At 52.0% G+C, this 17,919-nt stretch overlaps 7 protein-coding genes across 7 annotated transcripts; 3 read left to right on the forward strand and 4 right to left on the reverse strand.

Annotated features, from left to right (window-relative positions):
* Positions 1–3,831: 3,831 nt before the first annotated feature.
* Positions 3,832–5,020, reverse strand: UCRPA7_1504 (putative alpha beta protein; the record flags this gene model as incomplete). Its single annotated transcript, XM_007914084.1, has 4 exons — positions 3,832–4,276; positions 4,338–4,545; positions 4,620–4,884; positions 4,955–5,020. 4 exons carry the CDS (start codon positions 5,018–5,020, stop codon positions 3,832–3,834), a joined length of 984 nt encoding a protein of 327 aa, XP_007912275.1.
* Positions 5,021–6,099: 1,079 nt separating this feature from the next.
* UCRPA7_1505 (putative rfx dna-binding domain-containing protein) lies at positions 6,100–8,302 on the reverse strand (the record flags this gene model as incomplete). The annotated part of the gene is made up of 3 exons (XM_007914085.1): positions 6,100–7,603; positions 7,658–7,951; positions 8,016–8,302. The coding sequence occupies 3 exons, from the start codon at positions 8,300–8,302 to the stop codon at positions 6,100–6,102; spliced, it is 2,085 nt and encodes a 694-aa protein (XP_007912276.1).
* A 1,577-nt stretch (positions 8,303–9,879) lies between these two features.
* UCRPA7_1506 (putative protein yop-1 protein) lies at positions 9,880–10,635 on the forward strand (the record flags this gene model as incomplete). The annotated part of the gene is made up of 5 exons (XM_007914086.1): positions 9,880–9,933; positions 10,010–10,225; positions 10,283–10,308; positions 10,369–10,464; positions 10,518–10,635. 5 exons carry the CDS (start codon positions 9,880–9,882, stop codon positions 10,633–10,635), a joined length of 510 nt encoding a protein of 169 aa, XP_007912277.1.
* Positions 10,636–12,274: 1,639 nt separating this feature from the next.
* On the forward strand, positions 12,275–13,700 carry UCRPA7_1507 (putative calcium influx-promoting protein ehs1 protein; the record flags this gene model as incomplete). The annotated part of the gene is made up of 2 exons (XM_007914087.1): positions 12,275–12,944; positions 12,997–13,700. The coding sequence occupies 2 exons, from the start codon at positions 12,275–12,277 to the stop codon at positions 13,698–13,700; spliced, it is 1,374 nt and encodes a 457-aa protein (XP_007912278.1).
* Positions 13,701–14,348: 648 nt separating this feature from the next.
* UCRPA7_1508 (hypothetical protein) lies at positions 14,349–14,619 on the reverse strand (the record flags this gene model as incomplete). The annotated part of the gene is made up of 2 exons (XM_007914088.1): positions 14,349–14,416; positions 14,472–14,619. The coding sequence occupies 2 exons, from the start codon at positions 14,617–14,619 to the stop codon at positions 14,349–14,351; spliced, it is 216 nt and encodes a 71-aa protein (XP_007912279.1).
* Positions 14,620–15,254: 635 nt separating this feature from the next.
* On the forward strand, positions 15,255–15,591 carry UCRPA7_1509 (putative secretory pathway protein ysy6-like protein; the record flags this gene model as incomplete). The annotated part of the gene is made up of 3 exons (XM_007914089.1): positions 15,255–15,257; positions 15,314–15,449; positions 15,518–15,591. The coding sequence occupies 3 exons, from the start codon at positions 15,255–15,257 to the stop codon at positions 15,589–15,591; spliced, it is 213 nt and encodes a 70-aa protein (XP_007912280.1).
* Positions 15,592–15,917: 326 nt separating this feature from the next.
* Positions 15,918–17,093, reverse strand: UCRPA7_1510 (putative wound-responsive protein ked protein; the record flags this gene model as incomplete). The annotated part of the gene is made up of 3 exons (XM_007914090.1): positions 15,918–16,598; positions 16,674–17,005; positions 17,057–17,093. 3 exons carry the CDS (start codon positions 17,091–17,093, stop codon positions 15,918–15,920), a joined length of 1,050 nt encoding a protein of 349 aa, XP_007912281.1.
* Between the last annotated feature and the right edge of the window lie 826 nt (positions 17,094–17,919).

Below are 17,919 nucleotides of genomic sequence, written 5' to 3' on the forward strand. Positions count from 1 at the left end.
ACCACTAATTGTAATTTGGATCCCTCGACTACAAGGGATGCCTCAGACAGACAGAAATAGATAATAAAGGGGCACAGCGATACTGTGGGCGACGAAGAAGCTTTTGCGCAGTGGCAACGCTGAATAGAGAAATGCAGCCACTGCTCTCTGTTGCTCACTTACTTTGCCTGCTTGTGCGGCAATTGACAACAGCGCGCATTCAGGCCAATTTTGTCTTCACCTTCGCCGTTGCATCGCTAGACTCGCGCTCAACGCGGATGTCCCTCAAGCCGAGAGCCCGGCGGCATAAGCTGGCATAAAAGTGATTGGGTGCTATGCATAGCCCGTGTAAAACCACTGTGGTGTCCTGCTCCCCTTTCTACTGAGGGGAGGTGCCATCATATTGAAGGCGTGCGGGGCATGTTAGGGGTCGGCATAGCTCACGAAGGCCACTCGGCATGCCGGCCTTGAACACTCATTCACGGAGGCCGAGATCTTCGCCGCCCGATACGGAAGAAGTCCAGATTGTTTGAATGGGGGGATGTTGTCGGAGCTTGACACGGGGAAGTGTCCGTCTTATAGATCCCGGAGGCAGCCCGCCCAGCTGTCTGTTCGCGCCATTGCCAATGTTTCGGCGACAGTCGGAACCACCACAGCGCGGTTTCACACCTCGCGGCATTCCCTACCCGAACCCACTGCCGGTCGATTGGTCAAGAAACATCCGACAAGACTTCTGAATCAACTATCGGTCTTGGAACCTTGATGGATCTTATCAGATGGCTTGGAAATTGCCGACATGTGCATGAGCGAATCCACTCTTATTTCCTGAAAGTCGACACTTCACAGGCGCCTTTAACAGGACTAGAGATTTTGTTTGAGCATGCGCCTTTTTGCAAAATTGCCAAGCCAGTGTTAAAGCCAGGGAGGTTTTTGCGGTCAAACAAGGCAGCCACACAAGTGTATAAGGTTGAACTGTCAGTTGGGCCATTATAGCAACCAGTCTAAGAACTGTGTTATTGTTTTCGATTTCGATATATACAACAATCATCGTTCTGCTTCAGCCTCTCCCTTTGGCTTGCCCAATTTCCAGGGACCAGGTTGATTTACATCACGGCGTCTAACCACCGATGCTTTTCCGACCTAGTAATGAAATTTTAGTTCGAGATAGGTCTCACAGACTCCTCAACAAAGAGTTACTACCCATTTTTGTTTTCCCAGTCTCAGTAAGGGCAATGACCGTAAACATATCTATCTATGCTCTTGTCTACTTGGTGTTCCGGGAACCAAACACTAACCGTGTGTCGGCTCCTGCAATTGTCGTGGCCTCTTCAAATACTTTAGATCAGGTGTATTTTAGATGTCGGCTTCCAACCGCGACAGTCACCAATCACGATAACAAGCCCTCCGAAGTAATACTTATCTTCCTCTTCAAGCCGTAAGAGTGTCAGCCATTTACATCCAGCGAGAGACCAGATCTCATCTTCCGGACGGGCTGTGTTAGGTGTGTAAGCGATACCATGCTCCCCGAGTGCAAACACTCGTAGATTTGGGGAGATCGTCTCCCATTTCTTAGGAAGGACCGCAAGTTGATTACCCATCACTGGCAGCATGAGGTTTTGATCACCATTTTCTCTGAAGTCGGCAGCCACTTGTTTGTCGCTCGAGCTGTCATCGAAACCAGTCATATTCAGCAAGAAATTTTCATCGTCAACCTCCTGGATATCATCAGAATCAAGAGGTTCAGACGAATCTCTTGGTTTCAAGGCCTCCTTAGCATACTGCTTTAGTTCCTGTAGGACGGAGTGGTCTTCTTGGCAGTTCCAGTCTGGTACCCATGATGGGAGAAAATATCCAAGATCCCCTCGACCAACAAATGCTTGCTCCAAAAGGTAGGTCAGATCTTTGTCATGGGCTAAGATTCTCTGTGCTGCGTCCGAGTGGACATGCACGGCTGTGTTGGTAGGTGTATAATCTGGCTTAAACCCATAGTCAACCCGCGCAAGCCCAATGAATGCATAAATCTTGTCTCTTGCATCCGAAGCTCGAAAGTTGCGTGCATGGTGAAGCAGGACTCTCAGGTCCCCTCTCATGCAGTCTTGCTGAGACCGGCCCTTTAGCATGTCTGCCATTGCGCGCAGGGACCTTTGCACCTTTGGATCTCTAAATTGACTTATCAGGTAAACGAAGTTTCTATCAACCGTAACGGCAGCGATCCTTCGGGCCGAGGAGCGGCGCTGTGGGTTTTCAGCCCCTTCTGGAGTTTTCTCTTGCTGCATCATATCATCACTAAGTTGCTTGACGTAAGCAAGATCCAAGTGAGACTGTTTTGCCAGGCGTCTGCTCCATTCATCCGCCCAGGACCCCGGGTCGGGGGTAAGGTGTGTGGATATCTCCTCCCAGGGTCCGTCGTCTTGTTCAAAAATAAAGCAGACCTCTTGCGCACACATAAACTCCTGGTACACCCATGACCTTGTCCACCATGGGGATCGCACAAAGGCTAGGAATGATGACAGCGAGGGATGTCGTAATGTTTTGCCACAGTTGTTCCATAACACGTCAAAAAGGCTGTCTGTAGAACCTGACATCTGCATAAACCAATCCAAGCCATTGTGTTCTTCTCCTTGGCTTTCCCTAGGATATAGTTCTCGAAACTTGGTAGATAGGCAGACAAGGGTAGTTGCACTGTGGGAATATATGTCTCGCATCATCATAACTTGGTGGCCTCTCTCCTCAGGGTTCGACTGGTTGATACAAATTTTGGTCCGCCCATAACAAGCAGTGCCCATCTTTAATGAGACTTTTCCTTTCACAATAGAAAAGAGCGCATTTAAGAGCGTGGGCAAGCTGTGCAAAGGCTTCAAATATACATCCGTTGACAAGTATGGTATCCGTGTCTCTCGGATTACCTGCTGCGTACGACAGAGTCAGGTATTTCACTGAACATTTGGAAAGTGGTACTCCGTCGATGACTTCACATGCCAGAACTGGGGCAGTTGTGAAGGCGTCTGGTGATTCAGGATCGTTAATCCAGTGAGGGTGGTCTTGCATATACTCTTCGCGGAAGCTATACACCCAAAAGACTTTAAGAAGGCGAATTTGGCGACTCTTTCTATCGAGATGGCTGTATTCATACTTTGAGTAGAAGGACCAGTTGTTTGGTGTGTAAAACCCATCATGCTTTGTGCACGGAGGAGGCGACAACCCCAGCTTGCTGAGCGACAGCGCAAGATTCAAAGCTTTCTTGTCCCCCTGGACTGAAGCCATCTAAAGTTTCTGAAAACTTGAACGACTCAATGTTTTTAAGAGGAGCACGACTACCTTCCTTGTATTTGTTTCAAAGGTCGACCTTCAGAAGAAGTGTTAGACAAGGCTGAAGACACCCTCAGGCATCAACCAAGTCTCAGACCCCGCACATTTTCTCATAGTGTAAGCCTTCACTCCAACTTTACTGGCAAGGAAACCGGTTGTAGATAATACAATATTACAGCCCAGACTTAAGTGAGCGCTGTTTAGTGCGTCCTTGAAAAGCTGGATATCATCGACATGACACTAGATCACGCTCCAGCACATGGTTCAAGGTTGATGGAAATGCACACCTCCCGAGTCGGTAATGCTCATAACCCAAAGCACAAGGACATCTACGTTGCCTCCAAGAATTGTAATATAGTATGGTATGACAGCTAATCAACGCCGGCAAGGCACGTAAGCAGGACATGGGCTTCTTCTCCTTTCCGATACTTGCAAAGGGCCAATAAGTGAACAAGGTAGAAAATAGATGCAGATCATAGCCTATCCACTATCCCCAAACACCAACTACATGATGTACATAAAGTAAACCAACCCGTCACATACCTACAGCTTGGATTCTGGTTTACTCTCTGTCTTCACCTCATCGCTCGCCTGCGGCAGTTGCTGTGTTTGATTTCCATCCACCGCAGCAGCACTCGCCTCGCTATCGCACCTCGCCAGGATCCACTCGGCGACGTCTCTGTAGAACTCTTCCTTGTTGGGTTCGGTGTGCAGCTGATGAAACCAGCCCTCATACGTCTTGAATGTTTTGTCTGCCACCGTTGTCTGCTTGTCGAACCACGCCTTGCTGGCCGCGTAGCTAGTGCCCATGTCCGCATCGCCGTGCCCACCCCATAGGCTTCGCACCTCAGGGCTCAGCTTCACCTTACCCGTCACTAGCTCCAGCGTCCGGTCGAGAAGGCCTGCCATCCCTTCCAGCGTGCCAGTGTTGTGGCACAGCTTGTCTTCCTTCACGCTCTGCACAACATCCGGGTCGCGGGACATGTATCTTGCGGTCCACGCTGTCAGTACAATGCTTTCTGTAGAAGGGATGTGCGAAGGAGACTCACTCGGCCGGGATGACATGCACGAGGTGAAAGCGAGGCAAGAAGCGCCCGGCGAGCCGTCCGGCAAACATCTTCAGCGTGCTGGGCGTCTCGCTCTCCGGAAAGGCGATGAACGGCGCCTCCAGAATCCAACCGCGGACATGTCGGATGATGCTGTCCTCATACTCGGGCATTGAAGCGAGCGTCAGCACCTCGCCGCCGCCCATGGAGTCTACCAGCCGGATCACATCCGAGTCAGCAAAGGCACGCTTCTACGAGAGATCAAGCCAGGTTGGCCAAACTCACGACCCATGACAAAGAGCGGTGCAGTCGTCGGCTCCGCAACCATGACGCTCTGGGTGAACGCTGCAATGTCGGCGATGACTTCTGATGTCGGGCCCGTGAGGCCCTTCTCGGCCGGCTTCGTCACGCTGCGGCCCCATCCGCGTTGGTCGAAGCCATACACGGCGATGCCTTGCTCGGCGAGATACGGAAAAAAGCCATAGTACCGGCCAATGTGGTCACTGTACCCGTGCACGAAGACGAGCTTCGCCTTGGGCGTCTCATCGGGCTGCCCGCGACACAGACATGTAAGTAAGTCAAGCGAATGAGATGCTGTCGTTGCGTGGGAGAAGACTCACAAGCCATGACTTGGTGTAGAGACCGGTCTGACCGACTTTGAAGTTGCCCTCCAGCTCCCTGACCATCTTGTCTCAGACTGGCCACTGTAAGCTAGTGTTGTGCGACTTGTCGAGATATAATGTAACAAATGCCGTAGTGACAACCAAAAAACCCGAGGACCGAAATACTGATATCCAAAAAGCAAAAAGGTGTTGCACTTCAGATAATGCCACGCACGGGCTGAGCAAATATACTCTTGAGTCACAAACTCCAGACGATTCGGAAGGAGTTAAAGTTTGAGAAGGAAGCTTGTTGAATCCCAACACCTCTCGAGGATTGTTCCTTTGTCATAGTCAGTCTCACACACCGTAAGAGCCGGCACCGCGGGCGTACCTGGAAGCTTACATATATATACCCCTCGTACAAAGTGACCACCAGCAGCTTGAGGAAATTGGTTTCTTGTTTACGGTGTGTAAGTGGATCTTCACTTCTTCTCCAGGTAGTTGATCCCCGCGCCGCCTACCTACCTGCCCCGTGCCCCGTGCCAGCGGAGTGTCTAGCGTGGTGGCGCTGCCGAACCTCTCTTCACATGTTAAAAAGGGCTCGTGCGACACGCCATGGAAGAGACTAAGTAGGCCAACCCCGGCGGCGTAGACGGAGTCGGGCAGATTTATGGGAGAGTTTCGAATGTTGCTTCCGATTTTGTTCAAGACCGCACCCACAATTGGAAGAGGCTCAAGATTAACATCATCTCTCTTTCGATTCAATTACCTCCACTCAGTAACGCGTTTACGGGGTAATTTGGCCTTACTAGCCAATAGCCGCAACTTGTATTCCAACAAAAACTCGGACAACACAACTCCAGTCGAAAGGCACAAAACCTCACCGCCAGCAACTTTCCTCCAGTTGCAGCCATCGTTTTCCAAGCAAGATATATACACACAAAAACTCCAAATAACACAACATGCCAACATGTTGCGTGACCTGTCCACCTGACCTCTGACCTTTTATGAAAGCCATAGGAATACCCGTCGTATCTTCGTTCCATCGTCCCATCGTGACGTAAAGCAGCCATGGTGCGCTGCAGGAGGTATCGGGCAACCACCACAATAATAATAATAAAACAGCAGAACCTAGAAGTCAAAGAGGAGGGCAAAAGCCTGCCTCAGCTGGTCATGCCGTTGTGAAGATCAACCCCATCGAGAAGCTCGTGGCCATCTTGTGGGAACGTGAATTTATCCATGGGGAATTCTTCTTCGGGAGTGCGAATGCCTATTCCGCTGTCGTCATGGTTTGCTGCGTTCAACGCAAGTGTGTCGTGGGTGCTAGGTGCTGGGGCTGTGGGAAAAGGCGCTCGGTCAGGTTGTGCCTGTCCCATGCGCGGCATACTAAAATCATCACTGCCGCTGCTGTATCGTGAGCCCTGACAGCTGACTTCTCTTGTCGACGCCTGGCGTTTGCCAATGTCCAGTGCTGTCTGTGTTGTTTTCTGCTTCATGAAGCCGCCCTGCTCGGCCAGGAAAGAGATCATCTCATCGACCCAGCATTTAGTCACCCACCACGATCCGAAGCTCTTTCCCTGGGATATTGTTATATCCCTCATGACGTTGGTCCCGAGTCTTTGTACGAAGAGCACAATCTCAGCAGGAGACGCATACGGGAATCGAGTGGGAAGAGACCGTAGGAAGTTGACCCATCGATCTAGGACATTCTGTGTGCCCAGGTTACCAGAGGTATCTGACTGCTGAGGGCGGCCGTTGCGCAATGCCATGTCGCCATATAGGGTGAGGCACTCAATCTCCCATGGAACATCTACAGGATCTAGCAGACCGCGAAGCTCCGTAAGTAGTAGATTGACAACGTCATCCATGGCTTTGTCTGGCACACACTCCGCAACCTTGCGAGTGCGGACCATTGTAATCCAATCGAGATACATTTCATCGCGGTTCGCCGGATTGGACAGCATGTTTGCGGCGGCATGAGCTGTCAAATTGACACGGAGAGCACGGTCGATAAGACCGGCGAACAAGGTGGCAGGAGCTTCCTTTGCTCTCACCACGTGATGAGGCTGACCTTGGAATGAATCTCGAATATGCGGCACCAATCTCTCCGAGATGTTGCGTAGAGTGTCCAAAACCGGCTTTGGAACAACTTGGAGAGTTAATGCAGATACTATCCGCATCATTCGATGGTATAGAATGAAGTCGCACTCTTCAATCCAAGCTGCAATGGCGGGGTTTCCAAAAAGCTTTTGAACAGGCATAGTAAGAGTGCCCTGGAAAGAGGTGAAGAGGTGGAAGAATGTCTTCTCCTTGCAATAGCGAACGCACTCGACAAGTGATGTACAATGAGAGCGATACAAAGCTGTGAGCGACTTGGCCGCATCTGGGTCCGTGCCACTGGGAAGGAACGGTTCGATAGATGGTAGGATAATAGGCTCGGACTGCTGGAACGGGTCTTCTGATTCCGGCGCCCAGTCAAGTTTCTGCAACGTTTTGTTCATGGTGGAATGGAACTGATCAATACTTGAGACGTCCGGCTGGTTGTATAGAGAGTGAGTAAATTCACGGGACCGGGTTGGTTGGTTGTCAGTGTTCTGGGCAAGGTCTGGGGACGGGAAGGCCGTCTTCTGAGGACGTGCCGTTGTTGTTGCTGTACCAGACGAAGCACTAAATATAGGTTAGTATAAATTCCTCGTGTATATGGTCGGGGAAGTATCTTACTTGAAAGTTGGGACGAGACTTGTGCCTTCTGCCAGAGGTACTGTCAGACTCCTCGGAGGCTCTCGAAGGTCAGGCTCATCCTCCATCAAAGTGAAATTGACATAATGATATTTCGATTCTCCTCTGACACCAAGACGGCGGGTCTTCAAGCCGGGAAATAATACTCGAACGAGTTTACCGAAACTTGCCGGATTCAGAACGGTAATCCTTTCAGTTGCGCATCGAGAGGCATAGTTGGCATAGACACGACCTCTCGGCACAGAGCCCTTGCCCTTTGAACACACTGAGTTGATCCTGTTTGCGATAATGAGCACCGTTCATGATTGACTCTCTTATTAGACCAAATGGGTCTACTTACCAAAGCATAGCAAAGACTTGGCGTGTCCGTTCTGAATTGGGACCGCGCTCATTGCCATGAAGCTCTTCTGCAACATCGACCAAGCTGCGGTGTTGATTTTGCCTGAAGAGATGTCGCATCTCTACTTCATTGTTGGCACTCGATCGAGAGGCTTTTGATGGGCCACCAACACCGAGAACGGAGTCTCCATCCTCGTTCCCATCGCGATCCATCATCTGGCTATCCTGGTCGACAAAGCTGTTGTTGGCGCTGAACGAGTCAGTCGGCAGTGATTGCCGGCCGCTCATAGAATGATGCTGATGAAATGACATGGCCTGTCCTACCGAAGAATTCATGGATGCATCCAGAGCATAGTCGCGGCCAGCATGCATTTGCGAGGTTGCCTGGAGCAGCATGTCCTCGGGGCTCATTTGATGAGGAGCCGGCGCAAGGTCCTTTGGCTGATTGTGCTCATTGGCAAGCCATTGAGTAGTGAAGACATCAGAAGCATCGCCAAAGTGCTGGTCCAAATTCGGTTGTGTGGTCGCGCTCCGGATGGATGCGGTCGAGCCCCGGGACTGAGGACGTTTCCTCGACTTCGATACTCGGCCGGCGGCTGCCGACATCATATGGGAATCTGTGAAGCAATGAGCACAATAATTTAGAAAATAAATAATGGACAATGCAGAATGCGCACGAGCGATTCATTTAGTATTGTCTATGAGCCAAGACGACGTACCTGTTGGGTCCATTTGTGCGGCGAGTGGTTTGTTGACTCGGCTTTGTTGTTCTTGTTTTTGTCAGCGATTGTCTCCGCAGACCCCGTCAACACAAGCATGAGCGGCAATGCGACGACAAACAAGGCACGACACGGGCGCTGCAGAGAAGCAGAAATTACAAGAGAATGTGAAAACGATGCTGAAGAGAGCAAAGAATACAGAAGGAAGTCGAATGCTCGGGCTGGCAGGGGTGCGCAGCAGATGCAGGCCTGAAGAAGGTCGAGCAATGTGGGACGGAATGGCTTCTACTTCTGCGAGGAGATTGTTTTGTTACGAGGCAGATCGTGCCCTCTGTTTTGCTGTGGCAGGTCACCAAGGAGACCAGCCCAAAATTCTCGGCTGGGGTGGCCCGTGCACAACACTGGGAAAGGCCGATGCGCCGATGTTTAGATAATATTGCGGCCTCAGGCACTCACAGAGTAAACATTCGGAAGGTTAGTGAGATTGGGACCCGCCTTACTCAGCCAGTTTCAAGTGATCTAATTCGCTAGCTACAATTAGCCTCCACCTCCCGCTCAAGTTAAGGTATGACATGCACAGGGACGTCACAGGAGGAGTTTTAGGTGGGCAGCTGGGGGATGAGGGAGCAGGAAAGGTTGTGACGGTAGGGTGCTTGGGTGGTGCTGAGCCACAGCAGCAGATCCCACTTCCACATCCACCCTTCCTGTTAAGGGAAGCCCCCGGCAGCTGCACAGGTCATTGTGTGTGCAAGAGCAAAGAGAGGTGAGTGGAGTCGAAATGGGCATTTAGCAACACGTATCAGCGACAGTCGTCATCCATCCATCCTCTTTCCCACACCTTCACCTGCTCACCTGCCAAAATTCCTGTCTCTTGACAATTCTCCCTATCGCAAATACTCCCACCGTAAGGAAGCCAAATTACTTCCAGACAAATACTCGACGCACTACTCGCTCTCAAGCATCCATCGCTAATTTACTTCTCTCAGACTTCGTAAGTGAGCATTCCAACCAGGTAGCTCCGGATTCTCCGCAAAGAGGAGCTCGTGGCCCCGCAGCAAGACGGTCTCTCGTGGTACTAACCGGCATTTGTCTACAGACTGCCACTGCGCATTTCTGCAATCTAATTCTCATCAAACATCTGTCAAAATGGCGGCCGCTCAGGATCGTGTGCAGAACTACATGGGCCAGCTCGACAGGGAGGTATGCGCCAGCTGCGCCGTTGCGGGCGATAGCCGTTTTGGAGTAGAACATCGCTGACATGGAAACGATCTTCTAGCTCTCTAAGTACCCGGCCCTGAACAACCTCGAGAAGAGCACTTCCGTCCCGAAGGCCTATGCCGTCATCGGCCTCGTGGCTCTCTACTTCTTCTTTATCGTCTTCAACCTCGGAGGCCAGCTCCTCACCAACTTTGCCGGCTTTGTCATCCCAGGATACTACTCCCTTGATGCCCTCTTCACGGCGAACAAGGCCGATGACACCCAGTGGCTGACGGTAAGCATGCACAGCTATGTTCCTGAGCGTTTCATATACTGACCAAGAGCTTGCTAGTACTGGGTTGTTTTCGCCTTCTTCACGTAAGTTTTCAATGCCACGCTGAAAGGCAACCGAAACTGTAGTGCTAATCCATCCTCAAGCGTTCTCGAGAGCCTGTTGAACGTCGTCTACTGGTTCCCATTCTACTACACCTTCAAGTTCGTTTTCCTCCTCTGGCTCGCTCTCCCCGCCTTCCAGTAAGTAATTCCAACCTTGTACTACCACATTACCCAACCTAACTTGATATCAGGGGTGCCAACATCATCTTCCACTCCTTCCTGTCGCCCATGCTTGCCAAGCACTTTCACAGCTCCAGCTCCACTGCCTCTGGCCTGCGCGCGAAGGCTGATGCGGCCAAGGCCGAGTAAAGCGGCACTACTGGACTTTGTATCTCCCTATCTGAGAGCGCACGTGGCTCTGACGGAGAGGAGACCTGCCCAGAGCACACCTGAATTAACTGAAAGCCCTGATTCCTCACGGCGTTGGACATGATTTAATGATCACACGACTGGCGGCTGAGGAACCACTGGACAATTACGAACGGGCACATTGGTATATGACGAACTGAATACGCGGGAACACGGAATGGCGGTAGAGAGACACGATTATATGGGGGGATTATGGCTTTTCTTTATTCTTGGTCCTTTTGGCGGCTCTGCCTGCCAACTTAGATGCATGATTTTGGTCTGAAACCCTGTAGATGTACGGTATGGGAACGTGAGATGGCTTTTCGATTACGGTCAATTGAATTCACCCATGCTACTGAATTTTCCTCGAATCTAGATGCTCGGAAGCTGCTCCAAGTGCTCAGTAATTTGAATGAACATTCCTGTGTTTGTGAAGAATGTCCAGGGTCCGCGGCATGCTAGCAAACAATTCCAGGGTGAACTTGACTGAGATGAACAAGGAACACGCTCATTACGAAACGATCATCATCGATATTTTCCGGTATTAAGCCACAAATCGAAGAGTGAGCTTCCCATTGAGTTGAGCCACAAAGGCCTTGATGCAAGATAATTATGGGCATGCTGGGTACTTCAGGTACACTGTCATTTCACTGTGCTGTTGGGCTGTCCACTTGTACCTAGTGGGGTGTCCTGGTGGCGGTGCGGCGCAGCGCTGACAACGACCACGCATCCATTTGCTTGATCCCTGCAGCTACACCACTGTGTATGGGATCCACGCTTGTGAAACTCCCCGAAGACAGCCTCCTTTCCACGAAAGGCACTTGTTTCAAGAAGAATCAACCGGACAACATTACATGAGGCGAAAGGATCAGTGACAACCTACGAGGAAAAGCGAATACAATCCAGTTGGCAGAACAGTCTCATCGCACTAGCACGCAAAAGATTGAAGATTTGGTTTAGAGGCGTGGCACATCCGTCAGTACCGTCCGACTAAACCGAGCACTTGCAAGACAGGACAGACCGGATTACGGCTACGAAGACTTACTCGACCCGAGATCTCGGCGCCCCGTGAGGGCATGTCCTCGCGATGCAGCTGAGCCCATTGGCATCGCGGCTCGCGGCATGTGTGATCGCAACCTGCCTCCTCATCCTCATTTACTTCTCGCTCTTCTCCCCACAATTTGCCCTCGCTGAGGAGCTGAACCATGGATCACCGATACAATTCGAAGAATCAATAGCATTGGATATCGAAGAAACAGAACTGGAAACAAGAGATGGGGTGTATGAGCCGGAATTCGCGGCGTTTGACAGGAGTATTCTGGGTCGAGCACCACCCGGTGTCGAGTCGTTGGTGAACAATAACCCCGTGCCGATGAATGTTGAGCCGGGCACGACAAAAGTATTTGTTTTTGAGGGAACACAAATATTTGGCCGGGACTCTGGACGTCTGGAACTGCGAGGTGAACAGAATGAGTCGGAGAAACGAAGCCTTGATGGCGAGGAGCTGGAGGATAGCAGACCTCTAGAACGACGGGCCACGAAGACAGTGTATATCTCTGCGAATACGTGCCAACAACCCGACTGGATCAGTGCGACGACTATGGATCCTCCACAGTTGACATTGTGGGTTTCAACTTCATCAAATAACCAGTCTCCTGGGCCTAGTGCCGACATGGACCAGCAGGACTTTCAGGAATTTACCGAAGGAGCTGTCATGTTCAACGTCAGTGCCTCCGAGGATTTATATATAGGCATCTCAGCGCCAACAATCAACCCCAAATACTTTTCTGGCATTTATAACTTCAAGGTCGCCGCGTCGACCGATGCTCCCTACTTCAGCTACGATGAATCGTCGGAGGCGGATCTGATATGGGTAGACAGCGATGCATCTGCTGCCCTGCTGATGACACACAACCTCACAACTAGCACTGACGAGGCGGTTGACCAGCAGGTCATGAGCACAGAGCCATACGTGATGTTTGCTCAGAATGATCAGGACCGGTCGATCAGCGGCCTTCGATACTCGTACTGTGGCTTGACGAACTATGCACAGATAGCGGCTGTCCGAAATGGCAAATTTGCAAGCATGGTTACGACAGGCATGACGAGGCGTGGCGCTGGCAACCTCCCAAAGCAGCAATTCTATTTCAGCGGTCTGAACGCGAGCACGAACTACGCTGGTATCTTGGCTAGGAATACAGCTACATCTACCACCAGCGTCGGCGCTGGCGGGCATGTGTTCCGAGCTACCAACTTCACAACGAAGTCTCGTAAGTATCTTGGTGTCTATCTCTTTGGAACTGTCACTAATTCACTGGGAAGAGGGAGGAAACTGTGCGGTAGTCTTCAACCTGACCTTCTGCGATGAGGTTGCGTATGCTGTTCCCAGCAATAACAACACGTTTCCTAACGCCACGCTCCTGGCAAACTTCTACGATGACTTCGCGCAGGAGATGTATTCGAACTTCGAGAAGAATCTCGCCCAGATTCAGTGCGAGGCTGAGTCGACACAAAGATACTCCCTGGTGAGGAACTGTTCGCAATGTGCCGAGGCATACAAGGCCTGGCTGTGCTCGGTCACCATTCCTCGCTGTGAAGACTTCGCAAAGGAGGACTCGTATCTCTGGCCACGGGCCATCACGCAACCGTTTCCGGACAAGTCTACACTATCGCAGTCCGTCATAGAAAGCATTCAGAATAACAAGACCAGCGGCGTCGACTCCTCGCGCCTCCCACGGATCGACGAGTTTGTCAAGCCCGGTCCCTATAAGGAGGTCCTCCCCTGCGAGGACCTCTGCTACAACATCGTCCAGAGTTGCCCTGCATCTCTGGGCTTCTCTTGTCCACAGCCGGGCATGATTGGCTTCGACCAGAGCTACGGCCGGCGGTCCGAGGAGGATGCCAACGGGGTGATTACTTGCAACTACCCCGGCTCGGCCCACTTCTTCTCTTCCTCGGCTCTCGTATCAATACCTTGGGTGACGATGACCCTTGCGGCCAGCCTGATGGCTCTCGTCCTTCTCTAGAGCACTACGTTGGGGGCTAGACGGCAGGTCTTGTGACGATTTAATGGCTGATGAGCGAAGTGCGGCGTTTACGGGATATTGTATGGCACGGTCAGATCCTCCTCGACAAGGGGAGCTGGAAATCAAGAGACAGGCGTTTTGCTTTTTGGTTCTTTCGGGTTCGAGGGTACATTGGGTTACTCAATCTTGTACAAGTATCATCTTGTCTACCTATGTGATGTTCGGCACGAGTACCGTATGGTACAATATTAAATACAGGTGTTGAAACAACAAGATAGCTCCCCGTGTTCTATATGCATCTCGATTTCGTGCAGACGACTATTGATTTTCACAAGGTGATGTGCGTGAATGTCTTCAGGTGAGGCAGACTCAGCCGACGCGGAGCTGCGGATGGTTTCCTCACGGTGAGGTGTGCGTTCATCCCCAAGACCGTTCAGCTGGGCTCAGCCACCACACATCACATCACTCCTTCACCGAGCCATGCAACCGGTAGGAGGCACGGCACCGTTGCATCCGGTCGAGGTCGTGATGAGCAAGCAAGAGACTGCCCGTCATCGGCGGAAGACAACATGACATCAACGTGGCATCGCCGTTGACCGGCTCCCCCGCGCTGTGGTCAGCTCAACAACAGGCGTGCGCGAGGCTGTGTCACCTTGACGAGGCGGCAGGCGGACCCTGCAGGCGCTTGACCTCGGCCTCGAGCCCAGTGATCTCTTCTACGTGGCATCAGAATCGAAGAGAGCGCGCTAGACGAGACAGATCAGCACTTACTCTCGCGCTGGTCGCGGATCTCATCCTGCTCCAGTTTCACCCACCCCCAGTAGGCCAGCTGGTAGGTGAAAATGGCCATGAGCAGAACCTTGGCAACGGGCCGTGTGAAAGTCTTGTAAAAGTTGGTCTTGGAGCATATTGTCAGCATGTTGACAGATCTGTGATTAGAATAAATGTGAAGAGTCATACGGTTGGCGATCCTTGTGATGAGGCGAAACGAAGTTGTCTTTGCACAAGAGACCCGGACAATGCTGCGCTTGGCCGCAGTCGCCTGCCGGCGGTTGTTATCGATCTCGATAGCATAACTCTCAACACGTTATCTCCAGCAGAGCTTTTCGATAATGTGTCTGCAGAAGCACTTTCATTTAGGTAAGGTTAAGCACCTTGATCAGCAACAGCACAAAGTCACATTGTCAGAGGTCCAGTCTTGCAGACGGCGCCGCCCGAGCAGGAAAATAGCGCTGATTGGCTCGCCCCGCGCCAGGCGAACCCCTACCTACCCCTGCCCTGGAGACTAATGGGAGAGCTCTGGACGACACGTCTCCAAAAAGTTTAGGGAGCGACCTGCTAGACTCGTTGAAATCTGTCCCCATTCTTGGGACAACGCCGCCTACGGACTCGGCCACTCTATATCAAACCTCCCTGCGCAGGACCACCACCGAGTCCCTTTTCCCTGTCATTCCCTTTTTCTTGTCAAGCGACTTCTTCTGCTCTTCAGATTGACGATACATTGCATCGTCTTCATCTACAATCAACCTCTTTCCTCCTTCCCGAACCTTCACAATGGTAGGTGCAGTCCGTGAACAATCGCCACAAGGGGGCCAGGGCTAACAAGGTCACAGGCACAAACACCCGAGCAGCGACGAAGGAACCTCAAGTTCGCCAAGGACCAAGATGCGCGCCGCGGCAAGTCGGAGGATCAATTGAAGAAGAGGGCGAAGGATCAGCCCAAGTCTCCTATCTCTCCCATTTGGCTCGGTATGCAAACAGACGCACACCCCCTTCGCGCCGTAAGAAAAGAACTCAACTAATGCAACGCGATCCAGGTGTCCTCGGTTTCATTGTCTTCGGCGGACTCCTCTTTGAGGTCTTCTCACGCCTGTTCGGCCTCGGCTCATAAGCGACAGCTGCTTCGATGACATCGTGGCGGGGATGAGGGTTTCAAGTCGACAGATCATAAGAGCGCCTCCCGACTGGGAGAGGCAATGTTCCATACATTGAAAGTATATGTCCTAAAGCTGTCTTGGCATGGCTATAGAAATGGTACAAGGACGAGGTGGCGCCTGTACGATATTATACCAATCACACGGAGACGGGAGGGACAGTCAAAATAAGGGTTTAGCTGCGGGTGCAAATGACATCAATTGGTATTTTCCATGCAATCCGGTGGCCCTCTCAGAACGCCCAAATCAAGTGTTTCGCAGACGTGAATCCGAACGCCGGTTGCTATGCTCCTAGTCCTCTCTTTTGGCCGCCAGTCTCGAACTTCATGTGTCTACCGGCCTCAAATTGCTTCTCGAGGTCATCCGCAACATGTTTCATATCGAGGTTGTCTCGAGGTTTGTCTCCGTCTCCCATTGTCTGTCCAGCCTTCTTGCCACCAAGCAATCTGAGGAATTTGGCTTTTCGGTCAGAGCCGCCGTCTAAGCTCTGAACGTTCCAATTCTCGGGCGCATTGGCGGCAGGTGTCTTCTCCTCGCTGGCGGTGGTCGCCTCCAGTTTCTCTTTCTTCGCTTTCTTGGCCTTCTTCTTTTTCTTGTCCGAAGCAACGTCCTCAGTCTTAGCTCCGTCGTCAGCCTGGGCCTCCAGCTTACGTTTCTTCTTCTTCTTAGCCTTGTCCTTCTGAGCTAGCTGCTCCTGGACTTTCGGCTCTTCAGCCTCGTCTGCACTGTCCTCTGGCGTCTCTATGGCTGACTTCCGAGTCTTCTTCTTTTTCTTGTCCTTCATGACAACATCTTCCTCCTGGGAGATAGTGACTTTTTCGACAGGAGTAACCTTAGCAGGAGTAGACTCGACTTTCGCACCACCGTCGTCTGACGAGCTATCCCCATCGGACTCCACATCACTATCGGCGGACTCGTCCTTCTGGGAATTGGTAGACTGGACCTTACTCTTGGCGCCTTCCTTCTGCAATGCGAATCTTAAGATTAGCCCTGCGCCTCTAGTATGCAACACCTCATTGCTGACACAGGGGTCACGTACCTCTGTGGATTGTGCGATTTGGGTGTACTTCTCACGAGCGTCCTTAGCCTGAGCCAGCAGCGTCTTGGCCTCTGCCTCGAGCTTCTCGGCGAGGACCAGCAGGCGTGCCTTGCGCTTCGCTACCTTGTTCGGGTGGCTGGCGGCCTTTGCGGCCTTGTCCTCCAGCTTGCGATTTTGCTTCCACTTCGCGACCCGTCCTGCTTTAGCTTCATTCTTCGCCGCATTCTTGGCGGCTTTCTTCTCGTCGAGGGCTGCTCGAGCCTCGCGCTTCTTGCGCTTTGCCACTGAGTGATTGGAGGGGTTAGCAGCTTCATTTTCATCTCCAGACGCACCTAGGACGGATGGAGCAACTCCAATTGGATAGAATTGGAGGTGGAACTCACGTTTGGCATCACCGCCGCCCTCGCTTGAACCCGCCATTGTAACTTCGTGCGCTACGAGTCGTGGGGGGAAGAATTGTAGACGAGGCTCTCTAGGTGAAGATCCTCGGGACTTTTTTCAGTGGAGAGGTTTATTCTGCCTGCCAATGGGCCCACCGTAACCCATTGAAGAAACCGCCCGTTTTCTGCCGTTACAAGGGAAAGCGGTCAGTGCAAGCTCCCGTGCGTTCCCCACTAAAGAGGCTCCTGAACGGGCAGGCAAGAAGACCTCTAAGCCAGCCGGGGCAGGAGCGCTCCAAGGCTCGGGAGAAGTCCGGGAGTGGAGCTATGGTCTTTCCTCCCGTCGTGCCTTCCGTATGGTGGACTCGGCATTTTGGATCTCTCCTTCCGTCTGGGCGTGACATCGCCTACCAGCTGAAAGGTTGCACCGTGCCGCTGGAGGGGAGAAAATGGCCGATGTTCCAACTCATCTGCAGTTCATTACGTCCTTCAATGAATCGCACCACTCCCGGGGTTCTCTATGGATCACGCGTGCTCAGGTGCTTTCGTGGCAAGCGGCCGGCTCCCAAGGCACTGGCGCTGGCTCTTAGCTTTAGGTACCTAGACCACCTGGGTAGTAGGTCGTTAAGCCCGGGGACACCACCCACCCCCCTGGGTAGGTTGGGCTGCATATCTGCAGACAGACTGCAAGACAGGGGGTTTACCTGCTGTGTGGGTGGCCCTTCCGGTGCTCGGACCCCATTCGAGTCCGCGCTCTTGGGCCATGCGGCTGGCGTACCTTAGGTACCGAACTCGAAGCATCCTCGCTCAGGTCAGGCGTCTTGGATTTGGAAACTGCACATTGGTCCGATTTTACAAAATTGCAT

Source organism: Phaeoacremonium minimum (assembly GCF_000392275.1).
Source record: "Phaeoacremonium minimum UCRPA7 unplaced genomic scaffold PA7_03_scaffold_110, whole genome shotgun sequence".
Lineage (NCBI taxonomy): Eukaryota > Fungi > Ascomycota > Sordariomycetes > Togniniales > Togniniaceae > Phaeoacremonium > Phaeoacremonium minimum.